Genomic DNA, 25,843 nt, shown 5'->3' on the forward strand with positions numbered 1-25,843 from the left:
TACCACTGTTACACCAGGCTATCAGCGGAGCCTTGTCTGGCAGAGAAACCGTTACTTCAGCCTCATTTACTGACTTTAAAAACAAAACAGCTGATATGTCTGACTTGCTTAAACCAATTTAGTTTCTACTGACAATTGAGATGTACAAACTATGGCATAAGGAGACAGTGAGTGGATAAGAGGCCATCCATAATTTCTATTAAGACATTAATGAGCGAGTTAGGACGGACGTAGTCAATATAACTATTTGTTCAGCACTTTTGAAATGTTCAGCGACAGAATTCAGAACATGGGCCGTTCTTAGTGTTCGCCCTGTACACCAAGTCAGAAACGCAGGATAAATAAAGGGCAAATAAGCAGACAATGAAAGCTCTTACAACATTCAATGATAACATTTCTCTAAACCAGGCTATAGGCTACATGTGCACCACCAAGTCAGAACAGTAGGCTAAGTTATGAAGGGGAAAATGATTCAATTAGGGTGATGCACATGGGCTACTAACAGCTTACTACACAACATACACTTAGTATTACTTTCTTAGCTACAGTTTACATATCTCCCTGGCATATTACATCATTTATGCAGCAGCATACAAGACATTCTTGGACTCACCTTGTTGTGTTGTGCTCGCTTGAACAGGAAGGTGGCGCTGTGGTCCATCTTGTTGGCATATTTTGTCATGAAACTTTGTCATCAAAGTCTGTCATTCTCTGGGTTTATGGTGCTTTCAAGACAACTGGGAACTCAGGAGGCCCGAGTTCCTGACTTGGAATTCTGAGTTAGATGCCCGTTCAAAGTGTATTTTCCCAGTCGGAGCAACAACAAAAAAATCCCTTAGTCACTGAAATCTGAGATTTCCCAGTTCCCGAGTTTCCAGTTGTTTTGAACGTGGCACAAATTTTGCTGGATTGACAGCAATAGCCAATGTATTCAACATTTTCTGGCCCATGGTGTTGCGTGGGCCAGAAAAGCTTGGAAAAAAGACCCTTAAACCCAGACTTGGACCACACACCCTCTCCACCAAATAGCAGGGGAAGCAAAATAGTGATTGCTTTGCAACGCCTGCAGTTCGGCACTGATTCCTTCCAAAACGCTCATTGTTGAATTTGTGATTTCCAACTTGCTGTGTAATGTTTATTTCCAATGGCCAATGAGCACTGATACGTTGTATCTATAATTTCTCTTCGTATGACAAGGATTGAAAAGGATTTGCCAGTAGATTGTCGACGTGATTAATGATGACTGCTTGTCTAGATTGCTAGCTAAGATTTTGAAAGTATGATATTAACATGATCAGTCCAATCAAACGTGATTTGACGTTATTTTATCTGTGGCCAATGATCTTCAGCTTTCTTGGATGGGCACTTCTAATGTAAATCTATGGCAGCACCCAAGAGGGCTTGAACTTTTCAGCTCTCCCTGTAGATTATGCGGTGACGTAGTGTTCCCGTGAGTGACCAGAACACTGGACCAGTCACGGCGCAACTAGAAAACATTCCCAACCCCTACGCTCCGTATCTTCCGCTGGCTGCCCAACCACCACAGAAAGCACTGAGCTAGGCTGAACAACCACCACAGAAAGCACTGAGCTAGGCTGAACAACCACCACAGAAAGCACTGAGCTAGGCTGAACAACCACCACAGAAAGCACTGAGCTAGGCTGAACAACCACCACAGAAAGCACTGAGCTAGGCTGAAACACTTGCATTTTGGAGCTGCCTTAACTAAAGAAAGCACTGAGCTAGGCTGAAACACTTGCATTTTGGAGCTGCCTTAACTAAAGAAAGCACTGAGCTAGGCTGAAACACTTGCATTTTGGAGCTGCCTTAACTAAAGAAAGCACTGAGCTAGGCTGAAACACTTGCATTTTGGAGCTGCCTTAACTAAAGAAAGCACTGAGCTAGGCTGAAACACTTGCATTTTGGAGCTGCCTTAACTAAAGAAAGCACTGAGCTAGGCTGAAACACTTGCATTTTGGAGCTGCCTTAACTAAAGAAAGCACAGCGCTAGGCTGAAACACTTGCATTTTGGAGATGCCTTAACTAAAGAAAGCACTGAGCTAGGCTGAAACACTTGCATTTTGGAGCTGCCTTAACTAAAGAAAGCACAGCGCTAGGCTGAAACACTTGCATTTTGGAGATGCCTTAACTAAAGAAAGCACTGAGCTAGGCTGAAACACTTGCATTTTGGAGCTGCCTTAACTAAAGAAAGCACTGAGCTAGGCTGAAACACTTGCATTTTGGAGCTGCCTTACTCAAGAAAGCTAAACAGAGACCATGTTTGTATGCGGCTTTATTAACTCAATATAATTTTGCTTTGTTTGCAAACTGATATGTGACATGTATTAATGCCAAAATAACATGCAAAATGGGCAATTAAATAAAAAAATAATTTGCTTAACGGGTGGGCCTGAAAACAGGTGGGGCTCTGCTCCACATGCCCTGAATGACGGGCTGCTGACTGTATCATTAGACTTTAAAGCACCAAGTGCCTACATGTTACCAACCTGTCTCCCCCTCCTCTCCAGCTCCATGAGAGGTTTGAGCAGCTGAAGAGGATGCACCAGGAGGAGAAGAGGAATCTGGAGGAGAAGAGGAGCGATCTGGAGGAAGAGATGAACGCATTCAACAGGAGGAAGGTGGCAGCTGAGACGCTGATGGGTCAGTCTCTACAGGGATCCTCACAACTGTTCAGAAAGGACAAAAAGAAGTACGTATTTTCTTTCTGTCACTTATCCTCTCGGTCTTTCTCCTTTTTCACTTGACCTTGTCTCTCTCTCTCTCTCTCTGTCTCAGTCTGTGTGTGTGTCTCTCTCTCTCTCTCTCTGTCTCAGTCTGTGTGTGTCTCTCTCTCTCTCTCTCTCTCTGTCTCAGTCTGTGTGTGTGTCTTTCTCCTTTTTCACTTTACCTTGTCTCTCTCTCTCTCTGTCTCAGTCTGTGTGTGTGTCTCTCTCCTTTTTCACTTTACCTTGTCTCTCTCTCTCTCTCTGTCTCAGTCTGTGTGTGTCTTTCTCCTTTTTCACTTTACCTTGTCTCTCTCTCTCTGTCTCAGTCTGTGTGTGTGTCTCTCTCCTTTTCACTTTACCTTGTCTCTCTCTCTCTGTCTCAGTCTGTGTGTGTGTCTCTCTCCTTTTTCACTTTACCTTGTCTCTCTCTCTCTCTCTGTCTCAGTCTGTGTGTGTGTCTCTCTCCTTTTTCACTTTACCTTGTCTCTCTCTCTCTCTGTCTCAGTCTGTGTGTGTCTCTCTCCTTTTTCACTTTACCTTGTCTCTCTCTCTCTCTGTCTCAGTCTGTGTGTGTGTCTCTCTCCTTTTTCACTTTACCTTGTCTCTCTCTCTCTCTCTGTCTCAGTCTGTGTGTGTGTCTCTCCTTTTTCACTTTACCTTGTCTCTCTCTCTCTCTCTGTCTCAGTCTGTGTGTGTGTCTCTCCTTTTTCACTTTACCTTGTCTCTCTCTCTCTCTCTCTGTCTCAGTCTGTGTGTGTGTCTCTCCTTTTTCACTTTACCTTGTCTCTCTCTCTCTCTCTCTGTCTCAGTCTGTGTGTGTGTCTCTCCTTTTTCACTTTACCTTGTCTCTCTCTCTCTCTCTCTGTCTCAGTCTGTGTGTGTCTCTCCTTTTTCACTTTACCTTGTCTCTCTCTCTCTCTCTGTCTCAGTCTGTGTGTGTCTCTCTCCTTTTTCACTTTACCTTGTCTCTCTCTCTCTCTCTCTGTCTCAGTCTGTGTGTGTCTCTCCTTTTTCACTTGACCTTGTCTCTCTCTCTCTCTCTCTGTCTCAGTCTGTGTGTGTGTCTCTCCTTTTTCACTTTACCTTGTCTCTCTCTCTCTCTCTGTCTCAGTCTGTGTGTGTCTCTCTCCTTTTTCACTTTACCTTGTCTCTCTCTCTCTCTCTGTCTCAGTCTGTGTGTGTCTCTCTCCTTTTTCACTTTACCTTGTCTCTCTCTCTCTCTCTGTCTCAGTCTGTGTGTGTCTCTCTCCTTTTTCACTTTACCTTGTCTCTCTCTCTCTCTCTGTCTCAGTCTGTGTGTGTGTCTCTCTCCTTTTTCACTTTACCTTGTCTCTCTCTCTCTCTGTCTCAGTCTGTGTGTGTGTCTCTCTCCTTTTTCACTTTACCTTGTCTCTCTCTCTCTCTGTCTCAGTCTGTGTGTGTGTCTCTCTCCTTTTTCACTTTACCTTGTCTCTCTCTCTCTCTGTCTCAGTCTGTGTGTGTGTCTCTCTCCTTTTTCACTTTACCTTGTCTCTCTCTCTCTCTCTGTCTCAGTCTGTGTGTGTGTCTCTCTCCTTTTCACTTTACCTTGTCTCTCTCTCTCTCTCTCTGTCTCAGTCTGTGTGTGTGTCTCTCTCCTTTTTCACTTTACCTTGTCTCTCTCTCTCTCTCTGTCTCAGTCTGTGTGTGTGTCTCTCTCCTTTTTCACTTTACCTTGTCTCTCTCTCTCTCTCTGTCTCAGTCTGTGTGTGTGTCTCTCTCCTTTTTCACTTTACCTTGTCTCTCTCTCTCTCTGTCTCAGTCTGTGTGTGTGTCTCTCTCCTTTTTCACTTTACCTTGTCTCTCTCTCTCTCTGTCTCAGTCTGTGTGTGTGTCTCTCTCCTTTTCACTTTACCTTGTCTCTCTCTCTCTCTGTCTCAGTCTGTGTGTGTGTCTCTCCTTTTTCACTTTACCTTGTCTCTCTCTCTCTCTCTGTCTCAGTCTGTGTGTGTGTCTCTCTCCTTTTCACTTTACCTTGTCTCTCTCTCTCTGTCTCAGTCTGTGTGTGTGTCTCTCTCCTTTTTCACTTTACCTTGTCTCTCTCTCTCTCTCTGTCTCAGTCTGTGTGTGTGTCTCTCTCTCTCTCTGTCTCAGTCTGTGTGTGTCTCTCTCCTTTTTCACTTTACCTTGTCTCTCTCTCTCTCTCTGTCTCAGTCTGTGTGTGTGTCTCTCTCCTTTTTCACTTTACCTTGTCTCTCTCTCTCTCTGTCTCAGTCTGTGTGTGTCTCTCTCCTTTTTCACTTTACCTTGTCTCTCTCTCTCTCTGTCTCAGTCTGTGTGTGTGTCTCTCTCCTTTTTCACTTTACCTTGTCTCTCTCTCTCTCTGTCTCAGTCTGTGTGTGTGTCTCTCTCCTTTTTCACTTTACCTTGTCTCTCTCTCTCTCTGTCTCAGTCTGTGTGTGTCTCTCTCCTTTTTCACTTTACCTTGTCTCTCTCTCTCTCTCTGTCTCAGTCTGTGTGTGTGTCTCTCTCCTTTTTCACTTTACCTTGTCTCTCTCTCTCTCTGTCTCAGTCTGTGTGTGTGTCTCTCTCCTTTTTCACTTTACCTTGTCTCTCTCTCTCTCTGTCTCAGTCTGTGTGTGTGTCTCTCTCCTTTTTCACTTTACCTTGTCTCTCTCTCTCTCTGTCTCAGTCTGTGTGTCTCTCTCCTTTTCACTTTACCTTGTCTCTCTCTCTCTCTCTGTCTCAGTCTGTGTGTGTGTCTCTCTCCTTTTTCACTTTACCTTGTCTCTCTCTCTCTCTCTGTCTCAGTCTGTGTGTGTCTCTCTCCTTTTTCACTTTACCTTGTCTCTCTCTCTCTCTGTCTCAGTCTGTGTGTGTGTCTCTCTCCTTTTTCACTTGACCTTGTCTCTCTCTCTCTCTCTCTCTGTCTCAGTCTGTGTGTGTGTCTCTCTCCTTTTTCACTTGACCTTGTCTCTCTCTCTCTCTCTGTCTCAGTCTGTGTGTGTGTCTCTCTCCTTTTTCACTTTACCTTGTCTCTCTCTCTCTCTGTCTCAGTCTGTGTGTGTGTCTCTCTCCTTTTTCACTTTACCTTGTCTCTCTCTCTCTCTGTCTCAGTCTGTGTGTGTCTCTCTCCTTTTTCACTTGACCTTGTCTCTCTCTCTCTCTCTGTCTCAGTCTGTGTGTGTCTCTCTCCTTTTTCACTTTACCTTGTCTCTCTCTCTCTCTGTCTCAGTCTGTGTGTGTGTCTCTCTCCTTTTTCACTTGACCTTGTCTCTCTCTCTCTCTCTGTCTCAGTCTGTGTGTGTCTCTCTCCTTTTTCACTTGACCTTGTCTCTCTCTCTCTCTCTGTCTCAGTCTGTGTGTGTGTCTCTCCTTTTTCACTTTACCTTGTCTCTCTCTCTCTCTGTCTCAGTCTGTGTGTGTGTCTCTCTCCTTTTTCACTTGACCTTGTCTCTCTCTCTCTCTGTCTCAGTCTGTGTGTGTGTCTCTCCTTTTTCACTTTACCTTGTCTCTCTCTCTCTCTCTGTCTCAGTCTGTGTGTGTGTCTCTCCTTTTTCACTTTACCTTGTCTCTCTCTCTCTCTGTCTCAGTCTGTGTGTGTGTCTCTCCTTTTTCACTTTACCTTGTCTCTCTCTCTCTCTCTGTCTCAGTCTGTGTGTGTGTCTCTCCTTTTTCACTTTACCTTGTCTCTCTCTCTCTCTGTCTCAGTCTGTGTGTGTGTCTCTCTCCTTTTTCACTTTACCTTGTCTCTCTCTCTCTCTGTCTCAGTCTGTGTGTGTGTCTCTCTCCTTTTTCACTTGACCTTGTCTCTCTCTCTCTCTCTGTCTCAGTCTGTGTGTGTCTCTCTCCTTTTTCACTTTACCTTGTCTCTCTCTCTCTCTGTCTCAGTCTGTGTGTGTGTCTCTCTCCTTTTTCACTTGACCTTGTCTCTCTCTCTCTCTCTGTCTCAGTCTGTGTGTGTCTCTCTCCTTTTTCACTTGACCTTGTCTCTCTCTCTCTCTCTGTCTCAGTCTGTGTGTGTGTCTCTCCTTTTTCACTTTACCTTGTCTCTCTCTCTCTCTGTCTCAGTCTGTGTGTGTGTCTCTCTCCTTTTTCACTTGACCTTGTCTCTCTCTCTCTCTCTGTCTCAGTCTGTGTGTGTGTCTCTCCTTTTTCACTTTACCTTGTCTCTCTCTCTCTCTCTGTCTCAGTCTGTGTGTGTGTCTCTCCTTTTTCACTTTACCTTGTCTCTCTCTCTCTCTGTCTCAGTCTGTGTGTGTCTCTCCTTTTCACTTTACCTTGTCTCTCTCTCTCTCTCTGTCTCAGTCTGTGTGTGTGTCTCTCCTTTTTCACTTTACCTTGTCTCTCTCTCTCTCTGTCTCAGTCTGTGTGTGTGTCTCTCTCCTTTTTCACTTTACCTTGTCTCTCTCTCTCTCTCTGTCTCAGTCTGTGTGTGTGTCTCTCTCCTTTTTCACTTTACCTTGTCTCTCTCTCTCTCTGTCTCAGTCTGTGTGTGTGTCTCTCTCCTTTTTCACTTTACCTTGTCTCTCTCTCTCTCTGTCTCAGTCTGTGTGTGTCTCTCTCCTTTTTCACTTTACCTTGTCTCTCTCTCTCTCTCTGTCTCAGTCTGTGTGTGTCTCTCTCCTTTTTCACTTTACCTTGTCTCTCTCTCTCTCTGTCTCAGTCTGTGTGTGTGTCTCTCTCCTTTTTCACTTTACCTTGTCTCTCTCTCTCTCTGTCTCAGTCTGTGTGTGTGTCTCTCTCCTTTTTCACTTTACCTTGTCTCTCTCTCTCTCTGTCTCAGTCTGTGTGTGTCTCTCTCCTTTTTCACTTTACCTTGTCTCTCTCTCTCTCTCTGTCTCAGTCTGTGTGTGTGTCTCTCTCCTTTTTCACTTTACCTTGTCTCTCTCTCTCTCTCTGTCTCAGTCTGTGTGTGTCTCTCTCCTTTTTCACTTTACCTTGTCTCTCTCTCTCTCTCTGTCTCAGTCTGTGTGTGTGTCTCTCTCCTTTTTCACTTTACCTTGTCTCTCTCTCTCTCTCTCTCTGTCTCAGTCTGTGTGTGTGTCTCTCTCCTTTTTCACTTTACCTTGTCTCTCTCTCTCTCTCTGTCTCAGTCTGTGTGTGTGTCTCTCTCCTTTTTCACTTGACCTTGTCTCTCTCTCTCTCTCTGTCTCAGTCTGTGTGTGTCTCTCTCCTTTTTCACTTTACCTTGTCTCTCTCTCTCTCTGTCTCAGTCTGTGTGTGTGTCTCTCTCCTTTTTCACTTTACCTTGTCTCTCTCTCTCTGTCTCAGTCTGTGTGTGTGTCTCTCTCCTTTTCACTTGACCTTGTCTCTCTCTCTCTCTCTGTCTCAGTCTGTGTGTGTCTCTCTCCTTTTTCACTTTACCTTGTCTCTCTCTCTCTCTCTCTGTCTCAGTCTGTGTGTGTGTCTCTCTCCTTTTTCACTTGACCTTGTCTCTCTCTCTCTCTCTGTCTCAGTCTGTGTGTGTCTCTCTCCTTTTTCACTTGACCTTGTCTCTCTCTCTCTCTCTGTCTCAGTCTGTGTGTGTGTCTCTCCTTTTTCACTTTACCTTGTCTCTCTCTCTCTCTCTGTCTCAGTCTGTGTGTGTGTCTCTCTCCTTTTTCACTTGACCTTGTCTCTGTCTCTCTCTCTGTCTCAGTCTGTGTGTGTGTCTCTCCTTTTTCACTTTACCTTGTCTCTCTCTCTCTCTCTGTCTCAGTCTGTGTGTGTGTCTCTCCTTTTTCACTTTACCTTGTCTCTCTCTCTCTCTCTCTGTCTCAGTCTGTGTGTGTGTCTCTCCTTTTTCACTTTACCTTGTCTCTCTCTCTCTCTCTCTGTCTCAGTCTGTGTGTGTGTCTCTCTCCTTTTTCACTTTACCTTGTCTCTCTCTCTCTCTCTGTCTCAGTCTGTGTGTGTGTCTCTCCTTTTTCACTTGACCTTGTCTCTCTCTCTCTCTCTGTCTCAGTCTGTGTGTGTGTCTCTCCTTTTTCACTTTACCTTGTCTCTCTCTCTCTCTGTCTCAGTCTGTGTGTGTGTCTCTCTCCTTTTTCACTTGACCTTGTCTCTCTCTCTCTCTCTGTCTCAGTCTGTGTGTGTGTCTCTCCTTTTTCACTTTACCTTGTCTCTCTCTCTCTCTCTGTCTCAGTCTGTGTGTGTCTCTCTCCTTTTTCACTTTACCTTGTCTCTCTCTCTCTCTGTCTCAGTCTCTGTGTGTGTCTCTCTCCTTTAGTTAATTTATTTGTTGTGTTTATCATTCAGTCCATTGTTTCATATACTAGAGCTCTAGGTGATATCTGGCATCTCCACTGCAAGTGTTAAATTCCAGAGGGTCCTTGAGGGTTTCAGGGTCAGGGTTTAGACCTGGATAACCAATTGACTCACTATAGCCAAGCTTCAACTGAGCAATACATTATAGGAGCAGACTGATCTGCCTGTCTCTATGGAGTCGACACTCACACAGCACAGTTGCAGTCAGGAAGTGACTGATGATATAGCATTACAGTGCCAGGAGACATCTTGGCTTGGAAACTGTGATACGGGGGACAGACATTGTGTGCCCAGACAGTGGGGGAGGTCACAGTTTTCTTTGTCACCCACCGCCTGATGCTTGTGGTTCTGCAACACACACACATATATATTTTTTTCTCACCTTTATTTAACCAGGTAGGCTAGTTGAGAACACCTTTATTTAACCAGGTAGGCTAGTTGAGAACACCTTTATTTAACCAGGTAGGCTAGTTGAGAACACCTTTAATTAACCAGGTAGGCTAGTTGAGAACACCTTTATTTAACCAGGTAGGCTAGTTGAGAACACCTTTATTTAACCAGGTAGGCTAGTTGAGAACACCTTTATTTAACCAGGTAGGCTAGTTGAGAACACCTTTATTTAACCAGGTAGGCTAGTTGAGAACACCTTTATTTAACCAGGTAGGCTAGTTGAGAACACCTTTATTTAACCAGGTAGGCTAGTTGAGAACACCTTTATTTAACCAGGTAGGCTAGTTGAGAACACCTTTATTTAACCAGGTAGGCTAGTTGAGAACACCTTTATTTAACCAGGTAGGCTAGTTGAGAACACCTTTATTTAACCAGGTAGGCTAGTTGAGAACACCTTTATTTAACCAGGTAGGCTAGTTGAGAACACCTTTATTTAACCAGGTAGGCTAGTTGAGAACACCTTTATTTAACCAGGTAGGCTAGTTGAGAACACCTTTATTTAACCAGGTAGGCTAGTTGAGAACAAGTTCTCATTTGCAACTGCGACCTGGCCAAGATAAAGCATAGCAGTACACATAAAAACACAATAACACACACACTACACACCACCACCACCAGACCGTCTCTGCATAATGTGACCTGTCAGTCTGCGTCTCAGCTAGGCTAGGCTGGGTCACTGGTGTTTATCTACACAATAGGAATTGATAGGGTAACACTAGTCTTTCCTCCCTGCCTCTGTGTATGATAACACATAATTGACTAGACTGTGATAACACTAGTTACATTTGAATGGTGTTATCATAGAGGCTGTGGACTGTATGTGTCATTCACTGTTTAGGCACTCCCGGAGACCTATATATTTGTCTCTGGGTGACGCTTAAATGGTTTGGAGTGGTAGCCTATTCAGTTCACAGTTCGACATCTTAGATGGTAGCCTATTCAGTTCAGTTAGACATCTTAGATGGTAGCCTATTCAGTTCACAGTTCGACATCTTAGATGGTAGCCTATTCAGTTCAGTTAGACATCTTAGATGGCAGCCTATTCAGTTCAGTTAGACATCTTAGATGGTAGCCTATTCAGTTCACAGTTCGACATCTTAGATGGTAGCCTATTCAGTTCACAGTTCGACATCTTAGATGGTAGCCTATTCAGTTCAGTTAGACATCTTAGATGGTAGCCTATTCAGTTCAGTTAGACATCTTAGATGGTAGCCTATTCAGTTCAGTTAGACATCTTAGATGGCAGCCTATTCAGTTCAGTTAGACATCTTAGATGGCAGCCTATTCAGTTCAGTTAGACATCTTAGATGGTAGCCTATTCAGTTCAGTTAGACATCTTAGATGGTAGCCTATTCAGTTCAGTTAGACATCTTAGATGGTAGCCTATTCAGTTCAGTTAGACATCTTAGATGGTAGCCTATTCAGTTCAGTTAGACATCTTAGATGGTAGCCTATTCAGTTCAGTTAGACATCTTAGATGGTAGTCTATTCAGTTCAGTTAGACATCTTAGATGGTAGCCTATTCAGTTCAGTTAGACATCTTAGATGGTAGCCTATTCAGTTCAGTTAGACATCTTAGATGGCAGCCTATTCAGTTCAGTTAGACATCTTAGATGGTAGCCTATTCAGTTCAGTTAGACATCTTAAATGGTAGCCTATTCAGTTCAGTTAGACATCTTGCATAAAAAAGAAGCATAGTTACACGCTACTGTCTGTGATTCTATTCCAGTGTCAGCCTGTCTATTGTAATGGAATAATGGTCTCTCTCCTCAGACCTCAGAGACTTGTTGGACATTTAACTTAATAGAGTCTCGATGACAGGAATTGTTAAGAAGCACGCTGATGAGGAGGAGAAAGTGTGACGAAATGTGAGGAAATAAGAAGGTTGACTATTGACTACGACTCTGATGACTCGTTAATGTGAAAGTTATAGTGCCCTCTACTGGACACTTTCCGTATTTCATAATATAACCATTTGTGCGAAGATGGACGTATCATATAACAGTTTTGTTCACTATGTAAAACCTGAAACGGATATGACGTTGAAATAATTGCGATCATTGCTAACGCAGCGTTCTCAACCTAGTATTTTGTTTTAACATACAATATTTTTCTTTGATTTTCCAACTCATTTATCAAATTCTATACAAGTTCCTTTTACCATATTTTTACCATATTTTTTGCCATATTTTCTTTCTTCCCTCTTTCAGTTGATTCATGGCCGCGCCGCAACACCAAGGCAACCAGGAATGTGTATCTTCATCACCATGGGAACAAGGGACTTATTTTATCTTCACTTTTATCTTCAGGGACTATTTTCATTCTGAAATTGTATGAATGACCTCAGTGACACACCTCTTCGGCACTACATGTGAGAGAGATGTGTGATGATGAGCTGGCTGTGAACCCCTATGTGTATTCAAGGATCAGAAAAGTGACCATACACAGTGGACTTTATGAATACGTCCCAAATGACACCCTATTCCCTGCAGTATATAGTGTACTACTTTTGACCAGGACCAATAGGGTGTCATTTGGGACATCTTTTATCTCCGGTGCTGATTCCACAAGAGTCAGCACTGTGAAAAGCACTGTGAAAAGAAAATCTGAACTCTGTTATGACAACTTAGCATAAGTTGTTTTACATTCTTGGTCTGAACGTGTGTCCATCTACCATGGGAAACGGACCATGGGAAACGTACCATGGGAAAAGTCTAATAATTAATCCATTGCTGTCTTACATTAATACAGAACTTGTATATGAATATATGCATATTAATACTATGTTTGTTTTATATATATATATATATATATATATATATATATATATAAAGAAGTAGTTTATGATGCTGTAGCTAGGTAGAGTACAGTATATTTAATAATAATTTATTACATTTCTATAGCGCTTTTCAAAGAATCTCAATGTGCTTCAAAAACAAACAAGCAATATATAACAGCCTCCACTCTTCTGGGAAGGATTTAACCCCTTATTTTTGGCACTAAAAAGTCGCTCTACATACATACATACACACACCCGATCGATCAAAAGTATGTGGACACCTGCTTGTCGACTATCTCATTCCAGAATCATGGGCATTAAATATGGAGTTGGTCCCCCCCCTGCCCTTCGCTGCTATAACAGCCTCTACTCTTCTGGAAAGGCTTTCCACTAGCTGTTGGAACATTGCTGCTACAACAGCCTCTACTCTTCTGGAAAGGCTTTCCACTTGATGTTGGAACATTGCTGCGGGGACTTGCTTCCATTCAGTCACAAGAGCATTAGTGAGGTTGTGCTCTGATGTTGGGCGATTAGGCCTGGCTCGCAGTCTGCGTTCCAATTCTTCCCAAAGGTGTTCGATGGGGTTGAGGTCAGGGCTCTGTGGAGGACAGTCAAGTTCTTCCACACTAATCTCGACAAACCATTTCTGTATGGATCTCGTTTTGTGCATGGGGACATTGTCATGCTGAAACAAGAAAGGACCTTCCTCAAACTGTTGCCTCAACGTTGGTTAGCATAGAATCATCTAGAATGTCATTGTATAATGTAGCGTTAAGATTTCCCTTCACTGTAACTAAGGGGCCTAGCCCGAACCATGAAAAACAGCCCCAGACCATTATTCCTCCTCCACCAAACTTTACAGTTGGCACTATGCATTGAGGCAGGTAGCGTTCTCCTGACATCTGCCAAACCCAGTTCTGTCTGTCGGACTGCCAGATAGTGAAGCGTGATTCATCACTCTGGAGAACGAGTTTCCACTGCTCCAGAGTCTAGTGGCGGTGAGCTTTATAACACTCCAGCCGATGCTTGGCATTGCACATGGTGATCTTAGGCTTGTGTGTGTGGCTGCTCGGTCATGGAAACCCATATAATGAAGCTCCCGACGAACAGTTATTGTGCTGACATTGCTTCCAGAGGGAGTTTGGAACTCGGTAGTGGGTGTTACAACAGAGGACAGTTTGGAACTTGGTAGTGGGTGTTACAACAGAGGACAGTTTGGAACTCGGTAGTGAGTGTTACAACAGAGGACAGTTTGGAACTCGGTAGTGAGTGTTACAACAGAGGACAGTTTGGAACTTGGTAGTGGGTGTTACAACAGAGGACAGTTTGGAACTTGGTAGTGAGTGTTACAACAGAGGACAGTTTGGAACTTGGTAGTGAGTGTTACAACAGAGGACAGGTTGGAACTTGGTAGTGAGTGTTACAACAGAGGACAGTTTGGAACTTGGTAGTGAGGGTTACAACAGAGGACAGTTTGGAACTTGGTAGTGAGTGTTGCAACAGATGCTGTTTGGAACTTGGTAGTGAGGGTTACAACAGAGGACAGTTTGGAACTTGGTAGTGAGTGTTACAACAGAGGACAGGTTGGAACTTGGTAGTGAGGGTTACAACAGAGGACAGGTTGGAACTTGGTAGTGGGTGTTACAACAGAGGACAGTTTGGAACTTGGTAGTGAGTGTTGCAACAGAGGACAGGTTGGAACTTGGTAGTGGGTGTTACAACAGAGGACAGTTTGGAACTTGGTAGTGAGTGTTGCAACAGAGGACAGTTTGGAACTTGGTAGTGAGTGTTACAACAGAGGACAGTTTGGAACTTGGTAGTGAGTGTTACAACAGAGGACAGTTTGGAACTTGGTAGTGAGTGTTGCAACAGAGGACAGTTTGGAACTTGGTAGTGAGTGTTACAACAGAGGACAGTTTGGAACTTGGTAGTGAGTGTTACAACAGAGGACAGTTTGGAACTTGGTAGTGAGTGTTACAACAGAGGACAGTTTGGAACTTGGTAGTGGGTGTTACAACAGAGGACAGTTTGGAACTTGGTAGTGAGTGTTACAACAGAGGACAGTTTGGAACTTGGTAGTGGGTGTTACAACAGAGGACAGGTTGGAACTTGGTAGTGGGTGTTACAACAGAGGACAGTTTGGAACTTGGTAGTGGGTGTTACAACAGAGGACAGTTTGGAACTTGGTAGTGAGTGTTACAACAGAGGACAGTTTGGAACTTGGTAGTGAGTGTTACAACAGAGGACAGTTTGGAACTTGGTAGTGAGTGTTACAACAGAGGACAGGTTGGAACTTGGTAGTGAGTGTTACAACAGAGGACAGTTTGGAACTTGGTAGTGAGTGTTACAACAGAGGACAGGTTGGAACTTGGTAGTGAGTGTTACAACAGAGGACAGTTTGGAACTTGATAGTGAGTGTTACAACAGAGGACAGTTTGGAACTTGATAGTGAGTGTTACAACAGAGGACAGTTTGGAACTTGGTAGTGAGTGTTACAACAGAGGACAGGTTGGAACTTGGTAGTGAGTGTTACAACAGAGGACAGTTTGGAACTTGGTAGTGAGTGTTACAACAGAGGACAGGTTGGAACTTGGTAGTGAGTGTTACAACAGAGGACAGTTTGGAACTTGATAGTGAGTGTTACAACAGAGGACAGTTTGGAACTTGATAGTGAGTGTTACAACAGAGGACAGTTTGGAACTTGGTAGTGGGTGTTACAACAGAGGACAGGTTGGAACTTGGTAGTGAGTGTTACAACAGAGGACAGTTTGGAACTTGATAGTGAGTGTTACAACAGAGGACAGTTTGGAACTTGGTAGTGGGTGTTACAACAGAGGACAGTTTGGAACTTGGTAGTGAGTGTTACAACAGAGGACAGGTTGGAACTTGGTAGTGAGTGTTACAACAGAGGACAGTTTGGAACTTGATAGTGAGTGTTACAACAGAGGACAGTTTGGAACTTGGTAGTGGGTGTTACAACAGAGGACAGTTTGGAACTTGGTAGTGAGTGTTACAACAGAGGACAGTTTGGAACTTGGTAGTGGGTGTTACAACAGAGGACAGTTTGGAACTTGGTAGTGGGTGTTACAACAGAGGACAGTTTGGAACTTGGTAGTGGGTGTTACAACAGAGGACAGTTTGGAACTTGGTAGTGGGTGTTACAACAGAGGACAGTTTGGAACTTGGTAGTGGGTGTTACAACAGAGGACAGTTTGGAACTTGGTAGTGAGTGTTGCAACAGAGGACAGTTTGGAACTTGGTAGTGGGTGTTACAACAGAGGACAGGTTGGAACTTGGTAGTGAGTGTTACAACAGAGGACAGTTTGGAACTTGGTAGTGAGTGTTACAACAGAGGACAGTTTGGAACTTGGTAGTGGGTGTTACAACAGAGGACAGTTTGGAACTTGGTAGTGAGTGTTACAACAGAGGACAGTTTGGAACTTGGTAGTGAGTGTTACAACAGAGGACAGTTTGGAACTTGGTAGTGGGTGTTACAACAGAGGACAGTTTGGAACTTGGTAGTGAGTGTTGCAACAGAGGACAGTTTGGAACTTGGTAGTGGGTGTTACAACAGAGGACAGGTTGGAACTTGGTAGTGAGTGTTACAACAGAGGACAGTTTGGAACTTGGTAGTGAGTGTTACAACAGAGGACAGTTTGGAACTTGGTAGTGGGTGTTACAACAGAGGACAGTTTGGAACTTGGTAGTGAGTGTTACAACAGAGGACAGTTTGGAACTTGGTAGTGGGTGTTACAACAGAGGACAGTTTGGAACTTGGTAGTGAGTGTTGCAACAGAGGACAGTTTGGAACTTGGTAGTGGGTGTTACAACAGAGGACAGGTTGGAACTTGGTAGTGAGTGTTACAACAGAGGACAGTTTGGAACTTGGTAGTGAGTGTTACAACAGAGGACAGTTTGGAACTTGGTAGTGGGTGTTACAACAGAGGACAGTTTGGAACTTGGTAGTGAGTGTTACAACAGAGGACAGTTTGGAACTTGGTAGTGAGTGTTACAACAGAGGACAGGTTGGAACTTGGTAGTGAGTGTTACAACAGAGGACAGTTTGGAACTTGGTAGTGAGTGTTACAACAGAGGACAGGTTGGAACTTGGTAGTGAGTGTTACAACAGAGGACAGTTTGGAACTTGATAGTGAGTGTTACAACAGAGGACAGTTTGGAACTTGATAGTGAGTGTTACAACAGAGGACAGTTTGGAACTTGGTAGTGAGTGTTACAACAGAGGACAGGTTGGAACTTGGTAGTGAGTGTTACAACAGAGGACAGTTTGGAACTTGGTAGTGAGTGTTACAACAGAGGACAGGTTGGAACTTGGTAGTGAGTGTTACAACAGAGGACAGTTTGGAACTTGATAGTGAGTGTTACAACAGAGGACAGTTTGGAACTTGATAGTGAGTGTTACAACAGAGGACAGTTTGGAACTTGGTAGTGGGTGTTACAACAGAGGACAGGTTGGAACTTGGTAGTGAGTGTTACAACAGAGGACAGTTTGGAACTTGATAGTGAGTGTTACAACAGAGGACAGTTTGGAACTTGGTAGTGGGTGTTACAACAGAGGACAGTTTGGAACTTGGTAGTGAGTGTTACAACAGAGGACAGGTTGGAACTTGGTAGTGAGTGTTACAACAGAGGACAGTTTGGAACTTGATAGTGAGTGTTACAACAGAGGACAGTTTGGAACTTGGTAGTGGGTGTTACAACAGAGGACAGTTTGGAACTTGGTAGTGAGTGTTACAACAGAGGACAGTTTGGAACTTGGTAGTGGGTGTTACAACAGAGGACAGTTTGGAACTTGGTAGTGGGTGTTACAACAGAGGACAGTTTGGAACTTGGTAGTGGGTGTTACAACAGAGGACAGTTTGGAACTTGGTAGTGGGTGTTACAACAGAGGACAGTTTGGAACTTGGTAGTGGGTGTTACAACAGAGGACAGTTTGGAACTTGGTAGTGAGTGTTGCAACAGAGGACAGTTTGGAACTTGGTAGTGGGTGTTACAACAGAGGACAGGTTGGAACTTGGTAGTGAGTGTTACAACAGAGGACAGTTTGGAACTTGGTAGTGAGTGTTACAACAGAGGACAGTTTGGAACTTGGTAGTGGGTGTTACAACAGAGGACAGTTTGGAACTTGGTAGTGAGTGTTACAACAGAGGACAGTTTGGAACTTGGTAGTGAGTGTTACAACAGAGGACAGTTTGGAACTTGGTAGTGGGTGTTACAACAGAGGACAGTTTGGAACTTGGTAGTGAGTGTTACAACAGAGGACAGTTTGGAACTTGGTAGTGAGTGTTGCAACAGAGGACAGTTTGGAACTTGGTAGTGGGTGTTACAACAGAGGACAGTTTGGAACTTGGTAGTGAGTGTTACAACAGAGGACAGTTTGGAACTTGGTAGTGAGTGTTACAACAGAGGACAGTTTGGAACTTGGTAGTGAGTGTTACAACAGAGGACAGGTTGGAACTTGGTAGTGGGTGTTACAACAGAGGACAGTTTGGAACTTGGTAGTGAGTGTTACAACAGAGGACAGGTTGGAACTTGGTAGTGGGTGTTACAACAGAGGACAGGTTGGAACTTGGTAGTGAGTGTTACAACAGAGGACAGGTTGGAACTTGGTAGTGAGTGTTACAACAGAGGACAGTTTGGAACTTGGTAGTGAGTGTTACAACAGAGGACAGGTTGGAACTTGGTAGTGAGTGTTACAACAGAGGACAGGTTGGAACTTGGTAGTGAGTGTTACAACAGAGGACAGGTTGGAACTTGGTAGTGAGTGTTGCAACAGAGGACAGTTTGGAACTTGGTAGTGAGTGTTACAACAGAGGACAGGTTGGAACTTGGTAGTGAGTGTTACAACAGAGGACAGTTTGGAACTTGGTAGTGAGTGTTACAACAGAGGACAGTTTGGAACTTGGTAGTGAGTGTTACAACAGAGGACAGTTTGGAACTTGGTAGTGAGTGTTACAACAGAGGACAGTTTGGAACTTGGTAGTGAGTGTTACAACAGAGGACAGGTTGGAACTTGGTAGTGAGTGTTACAACAGAGGACAGGTTGGAACTTGGTAGTGGGTGTTACAACAGAGGACAGGTTGGAACTTGGTAGTGGGTGTTACAACAGAGGACAGTTTGGAACTTGGTAGTGAGTGTTGCAACAGAGGACAGTTTGGAACTTGGTAGTGAGGGTTACAACAGAGGACAGTTTGGAACTTGGTAGTGAGGGTTACAACAGAGGACAGTTTGGAACTTGGTAGTGAGTGTTGCAACAGAGGACAGTTTGGAACTTGGTAGTGAGTGTTACAACAGAGGACAGGTTGGAACTTGGTAGTGAGTGTTACAACAGAGGACAGTTTGGAACTTGGTAGTGAGGGTTACAACAGAGGACAGTTTGGAACTTGGTAGTGAGTGTTGTAACAGATGCTGTTTGGAACTTGGTAGTGAGGGTTACAACAGAGGACAGTTTGGAACTTGGTAGTGGGTGTTACAACAGAGGACAGTTTGGAACTTGGTAGTGAGTGTTGCAACAGAGGACAGGTTGGAACTTGGTAGTGGGTGTTACAACAGAGGACAGTTTGGAACTTGGTAGTGAGTGTTGCAACAGAGGACAGTTTGGAACTTGGTAGTGAGTGTTACAACAGAGGACAGTTTGGAACTTGGTAGTGAGTGTTACAACAGAGGACAGTTTGGAACTTGGTAGTGAGTGTTACAACAGAGGACAGTTTGGAACTTGGTAGTGGGTGTTACAACAGAGGACAGTTTGGAACTTGGTAGTGAGTGTTACAACAGAGGACAGTTTGGAACTTGGTAGTGGGTGTTACAACAGAGGACAGGTTGGAACTTGGTAGTGGGTGTTACAACAGAGGACAGTTTGGAACTTGGTAGTGGGTGTTACAACAGAGGACAGTTTGGAACTTGGTAGTGGGTGTTACAACAGAGGACAGTTTGGAACTTGGTAGTGAGTGTTACAACAGAGGACAGTTTGGAACTTGGTAGTGGGTGTTACAACAGAGGACAGGTTGGAACTTGGTAGTGAGTGTTACAACAGAGGACAGTTTGGAACTTGGTAGTGGGTGTTACAACAGAGGACAGTTTGGAACTTGGTAGTGAGTGTTACAACAGAGGACAGTTTGGAACTTGGTAGTGAGTGTTACAACAGAGGACAGGTTGGAACTTGGTAGTGGGTGTTACAACAGAGGACAGTTTGGAACTTGATAGTGGGTGTTACAACAGAGGACAGGTTGGAACTTGGTAGTGAGTGTTACAACCGAGGACAGATGATATTTACGCGCTACGGGATTCAGCACTCCGTGGTCCCGTTCTGTGAGCTTGTGTGACCTACCACTTCCTGGCTGAGCCGTTGTTGTGCCTAGACTTTTCCACTTCACAATAACACTTACAGTTGACCAGGGCAGCTCTAGCAGGGCAGAGATTTTACAAACTGACTTGTTGGAAAGGTGGCATCTTATGACGGTGCCACGTTGAAAATCACTGAGCTCTTCAGTGCGGGCCATTCTACTGCCAATGTTTGCCAGTTGTGATTTCATGGCTGTGTGCTCGATTTTTATACACCTGTCAGCAACGGGTGTGGCTGAAATAGCAGAAGCCACTAATTTGAAGGGGTGTCCACATACTTTTGTGTGTATATACACTACCGGTCAAAAGTTTACTCATTCAAGGGTTTTTCTTTATTTGGACTATTTTCTACATTGTAGAATAATAGTAACAACATCAAAACTATGAAATAACACATGGAATCATATAGTAACCAAAAAAGTATCTAAATATATTTTATATTTGAGATTCTTCAAATAGCCACACTTTGCCTTGATGACAGCTTTGCACACTCTTGGCATTCTCTCAACCAGCTTAATGAGGTAGTCACCTGGAATGCATTTCAATTAACAGGTGTGCCTTAAGTAGATTTGTGGAATTTCTTTCCTCTTTAATGTGTTTGAGCCAATCTGTTGTGTTGTGACAAGGTAGGGGGGTATTGTCACGATTTACTAGGACTGGTGGGTGGAATCAGGCGCAGAGAGCAGGGTTCAGTAGATTGTCAATTTATTCTCCGGCTCACAAAAACGGTCACGCCAACACACAGGGCGCATACAATAGACCAGCCCAAACACAGGACCAAAATAGTCCGGAGAATAACCACACGAAAACCACCATACAACAGAGTAACAAAAACAATCCCGCACAAAACAAGGGCGGGACAACCTACTATATATAAGGACACTAATTAAACTAAAATACACACAGGTGAAACTAACAAGACAAAACCAACAGACAAACGAAAAAGGGATCGGTAGTGGCTAGTGGGACGGTGACGACGACCGCCGAGCACCACCCGAACAGGCAGGGGAGCCAACCTCGGCGGAAGTCGTGACAGGTATACAGAAGATAGCCCTATTTGGTAAAAGACCAAGTCCATATTATGGCAAGAACAGCTCAAATAAGCAAAGAGAAACAACAGTCCATTACTTTAAGACATAAAGGTTGGTCAATACGGAACATTTCAAGAACTTTGAACATTTCTTAAAGTGCAGTCGCAAAAACCATCAAGTGATATGATGAAATTGGCTCTCATGAGGACCTCCACAGGAAAGGAAGACCCAGAGTCACCTTTGCTGCAGAGGATTAGTTCATTAGAGTTACCTGTCTCTCATGAGGACCTCCACAGGAAAGGAAGACCCAGAGTCACCTCTGCTGCAGAGGATTAGTTCATTAGAGTTACCAGCCGCAGAAATTGCAGCCCAAATAAATGCTTCAAACATCAAGTAACAGACACATGTCAACATCAACTGTTCAGAGGAGACTGTGTGAATCAGGCCTTCATGGTCAAATTGCTGCAAAGAAACCACTACTAAAGGACACCAATAATAATAAGAGATTTCCTTGGGCCAAGAAACACGAGCAATAGACATTCGACCGGTGGAAATTTGTCCTTTGGATTGGAGTCCAAATTGGAGATTTTTGGTTCCATCCACCGTGTCTTTGTGAGACGCTGTGTTGGTGAACGGATGATCTCCACATGTGTATTTCCCACCGTAAAGCATGGAGGAGGAGGTGTTATGGTGTGGGGGTGCTTTACTGGTGACACGGTCTGAGATGTATTTAGAATTCAAGGCACACCTTACCAGCATGTCTACCACAGAATTCTGCAGCGATACGCCATCACATCTGGTTTGGGTTTAGTCCCACTGTCATTTGTTTTTCAGCAGAACAATGACGCAACACACCTCCAGGCTGTGTGTAAGGGCTATTTTACCAAGAAGGAGAGTGATGGAGTGCTGCATCAGATGGCCTGGCCTCCACAATCCCCCAACCTCAACCCAATTGAAATGGTTTGGGATGAGTTGGACTGCGGAGTGAAGGAAAAGCAGCCAACAAGGGCTCAGCAAATGTGGGAACTCCTTCAAGACGGTTGGAAAAGCATTCCAGGTGACGCTGCAAAGCTGTCATCAAGGCAAAGGGTGGCTATTTGAAAAATCTCAAATATAAAATCAATGTTGATTTTATAGATTTTTTTGGGAGGTTAATACATGATTCCATGCGCTTTATTTCATAGTGTTGATGTCTTCACCATTATTCTACAATGTAGGAAATTGTAAAAAATAAAGAAAAACCCTTGAATGAGTAGGTGTTTTGACTTTTGACCGGTAGTGTATGTGTACATTTTACAGGAGCTCTATGCTTAGGCTGCTATTAGGGCTCCATGGCAACTATACTATGCAATAAGGGTGAAAGCTACCATTCTATACAATTGAATTAAATATGCAAAAGGAGCTATGGCATACAGAGCTGTAGAACATGCCTCTGACTGCTGTTTGTTCTCTGAATGTAACTGTTAAAGGGAGAGAGAAGACCTCTGTATGCCTTTTCATTCCAATAAAGAAGTAAAACGGTGTTCACTTGGGCCGTGTATATGCATTGCTCTGGGACTTCAGAAGGTGAATCATGGATTTATCAATGTCGTATATTTATAGCCTATGTGTATAATGTATAAATGGAATTCCTGAGTTTTACCAGCCACACGGATCACTTCTCTGTCCTGTATCGCTTGGCTGACGACTCAAACTGAAGTCTTCCGTTGCTCTATCGTTCACTACGTAGTTCAGTCTGAGACGGCCGTCATTGAAGTCGTTTGTGGCGACGTCATAATGAGGGGTGTTGTACAAAACATAGTCAGTCATCAGCGATTGGATCATCTCTAACCAATCAGAGTATCAAAGCCAATGACACATTTTAAAAACACTGCTTTAACCAAGTGTGTTCTGGCTCAACACATCGGTTTCAGGGACCAATCAGAAATCCGTTCTAGACATCGTCTGGGAGTTACTCAGATCCAGACTCATTGCTGAGAGGAAGCTAACGTCTGTGGGCGTGACGTAGCGTTTGGCCGGAGCAAGGAGGTTGGGTGGCTGCATGATCAGATGTAGTAGGGCATCTTTAAAATACCCAAAACGTGGTTGACTGTGGTGTTAACCAAGACCTGGTTGACTGTGGTGTTAACCAAGACCTGGTTGTATGTGACGTTAACCAAGACCTGGTTGACTGTGATGTTAACCAAGACCTGGTTGTCTGTGATGTTAACCAAGACCTGGTTGTCTGTGGTGTTAACCAAGACCTGGTTGTCTGTGATGTTAACGAAGACCTGGTTGTCTGTGATGTTAACCAAGACCTGGTTGTCTGTGATGTTAACCAAGACCTGGTTGTCTGTGATGTTAACCAAGACCTGGTTGTCTGTGATGTTAACCAAGACCTGGTTGTCTGTGATGTTAACCAAGACCTGGTTGTCTGTGATGTTAACCAAGACCTGGTTGTATGTGGTGTTAACCAAGACCTGGTTGTATGTGATGCTAACCAAGACCTGGTTGACTGTGATGTTAACCAAGACCTGGTTGACTGTGATGTTAACCAAGACCTGGTTGTCTGTGATGTTAACCAAGACCTGGTTGTATGTGATGCTAACCAAGACCTGGTTGACTGTGATGTTAACCAATACCTGGTTGACTGTGATGTTAACCAAGACCTGGTTGTCTGTGATGTTAACCAAGACCTGGTTGTCTGTGATGTTAACCAAGACCTGATTGTCTGTGGTGTTTGTGGGTCAAAGTTTTTTTTTCTTCTCCCAACCCTGCATTTCTCCCACCAATGACTTGAATCTGATTTGATTTGAACCTGAGTGCTAGTCTGTTTGTGCTATCATGCCTACTGTAACGTGTATGTATGGCTTAACAATGAGCAGTGGAGTATACAAGAGCACAAACAGGTTTGTTACCAGGCTAGTTATTATTGGGTTATCTGAGTTACATAAGGGAGATTTTGTTGTATTGTTCCCAGGCAATGAATCAATGAATAGCAGGTATTGTCATAGTATTAACCTGCTTCAAGCGAGGGGTAATTATGTAGTGAACAATTAGTCTTGTGATTGCCACATGCAAAATACTGGTCCTTTTAAAATACTAGCTTACGTGTAGCCTACTTTTAGTTATATAATCGTCATGTCCATAAATGTACCGTACACAATTCCCATTGAGTATAGGTTCAGAGAATGTCAAAGTAGTATAGTTTGTCAAGTAGTATAGGCTAATGTTCTGTTAATGCATTATAACTTTCCTGGGCATGCAGTATGTATGCTTGTGTATGCTAGCCTGCCTGCTTGTCTCCTGTTCAAATCAATGACCTGAGGTTTTTCTTTTTCTTTTCATAGCTTCTTTAGTCTTCCGTCTGCGTGCTCCCTAACAGCAGGAAGGAATTTAAATTAGAAGACTGACTTTCTACCACGCCAAAAGGATGGCTGTTTTATTCTTCCCCTATTGACAATTAACAATCTATTGAGCTTACTATTTTTTACAGTGTGATTCGAAGCTACATTTTTGTAAAAATATGTGCATCCTAAATGGCACCCTATTCCCTATAATGTGCACTACTTTTGACCAGGGTGGCACCCTATTCCCTATAATGTGCACTACTTTTGACCAGGGTGGCACCCTATTCCCTATAATGTGCACTACTTTTGACCAGGGTGGCACCCTATTCCCTATAATGTGCACTACTTTTGACCTAAGCCTCTGGTCAAAAATAGTGCATTACAAAAGGAATAGAGTGCCATTTGGGATGCATTCCTTGCTTTGCTGTGCTCTCCTTCCTGAACTCTTCAAGTGATGTTCTTACCTAATACCTAGTCTTGGAGTCTTCCATACAGCTCAGCATATTAGTACACACGTTCTCTAATAGTCAGAAAGTATATAGGCTATATATAGGGCTATAAAGTAGTGCATTATATAGGGTGGTATTGGGGATGCAACTTTGGTTGAATAAAAGCTGATGCTCTATAGCATGCTTCTCTGCATGACTTTCTTCAATAAGCATAAGATAACTAGCCGAGGTGCCAGTCTGTTTCTGTTCTAGAAAGCAGTTGGTAAGAGAGCAGTAACCGACTGGCATTCAGGCTGCAAGACAACAATTTTCAGATGAAAATCCCCCAGAGTTTATTAAGTAGTTCATTGGGTTAATAAATGTGTTTTCCATGTTGTTGTCAGGGTTTATTTACCCTGACTGTTCCATGTATCCATGCTGTTGTCAGGGTTTATTTACCCTGACTGTTCCATGTATCCATGCTGTTGTCAGGGTTTATTTACCCTGACTGTTCCATGTATCCATGCTGTTGTCAGGTTTATTTACCTGACTGTTCCATGTATCCATGCTGTTGTCAGGGTTTATTTACCCTGACTGTTCCATGTATCCATGCTGTTGTCAGGGTTTATTTACCCTGACTGTTCCATGTATCCATGCTGTTGTCAGGGTTTATTTACCCTGACTGTTCCATGTATCCATGCTGTTGTCAGGGTTTATTTACCCTGACTGTTCCATGTATCCATGCTGTTGTCAGGGTTTATTTACCCTGACTGTTCCATGTATCCATGCTGTTGTCAGGTTTATTTACCCTGACTGTTCCATGTATCCATGCTGTTGTCAGGGTTTATTTACCCTGACTGTTCCATGTATCCATGCTGTTGTCAGGGTTTATTTACCCTGACTGTTCCATGTATCCATGCTGTTGTCAGGGTTTATTTACCCTGACTGTTCCATGTATCCATGCTGTTGTCAGGGTTTATTTACCCTGACTGTTCCATGTATCCATGTTGTTGTCAGGGTTTATTTACCCTGACTGTTCCATGTATCCATGCTGTTGTCAGGGTTTATTTACCCTGACTGTTCCATGTATCCATGTTGTTGTCAGGGTTTATTTACCCTGACTGTTCCATGTATCCATGCTGTTGTCAGGGTTTATTTACCCTGACTGTTCCATGTATCCATGCTGTTGTCAGGGTTTATTTACCCTGACTGTTCCATGTATCCATGCTGTTGTCAGGGTTTATTTACCCTGACTGTTCCATGTATCCATGCTGTTGTCAGGTTTATTTACCCTGACTGTTCCATGTATCCATGCTGTTGTCAGGGTTTATTTACCCTGACTGTTCCATGTATCCATGCTGTTGTCAGGGTTTATTTACCCTGACTGTTCCATGTATCCATGCTGTTGTCAGGGTTTATTTACCCTGACTGTTCCATGTATCCATGCTGTTGTCAGGGTTTATTTACCCTGACTGTTCCATGTATCCATGCTGTTGTCAGGGTTTATTTACCCTGACTGTTCCATGTATCCATG

At 43.6% G+C, this 25,843-nt stretch overlaps 1 protein-coding gene across 2 annotated transcripts in view; it reads left to right on the plus strand.

Moving 5' to 3' along the window:
• Window positions 1-24,840, plus strand: part of LOC115118066 (septin-8-A-like) — a 41,310-nt gene extending 16,470 nt beyond the window's left edge. Inside the window, exons 10-11 of one of the 2 annotated variants that reach the window (XM_065018361.1) lie at window positions 2,529-2,710; window positions 23,882-24,840. In XM_065018361.1, coding sequence (XP_064874433.1) covers window positions 2,529-2,710; window positions 23,882-23,936 — 237 coding nt within the window. In that variant the 3' untranslated portion in view covers window positions 23,937-24,840. Of the gene's footprint in view, window positions 1-2,528; window positions 2,711-11,593; window positions 12,142-23,881 lie in introns of those variants that run through there. The other variant, XM_065018362.1, reaches the window with a different exon arrangement.
• Window positions 24,841-25,843: the final 1,003 nt, after the last annotated feature.

The sequence above is a fragment of the Oncorhynchus nerka genome, linkage group LG5 (genome assembly GCF_034236695.1).
Source record: "Oncorhynchus nerka isolate Pitt River linkage group LG5, Oner_Uvic_2.0, whole genome shotgun sequence".
In the NCBI taxonomy this organism is placed as follows: domain Eukaryota; kingdom Metazoa; phylum Chordata; class Actinopteri; order Salmoniformes; family Salmonidae; genus Oncorhynchus; species Oncorhynchus nerka.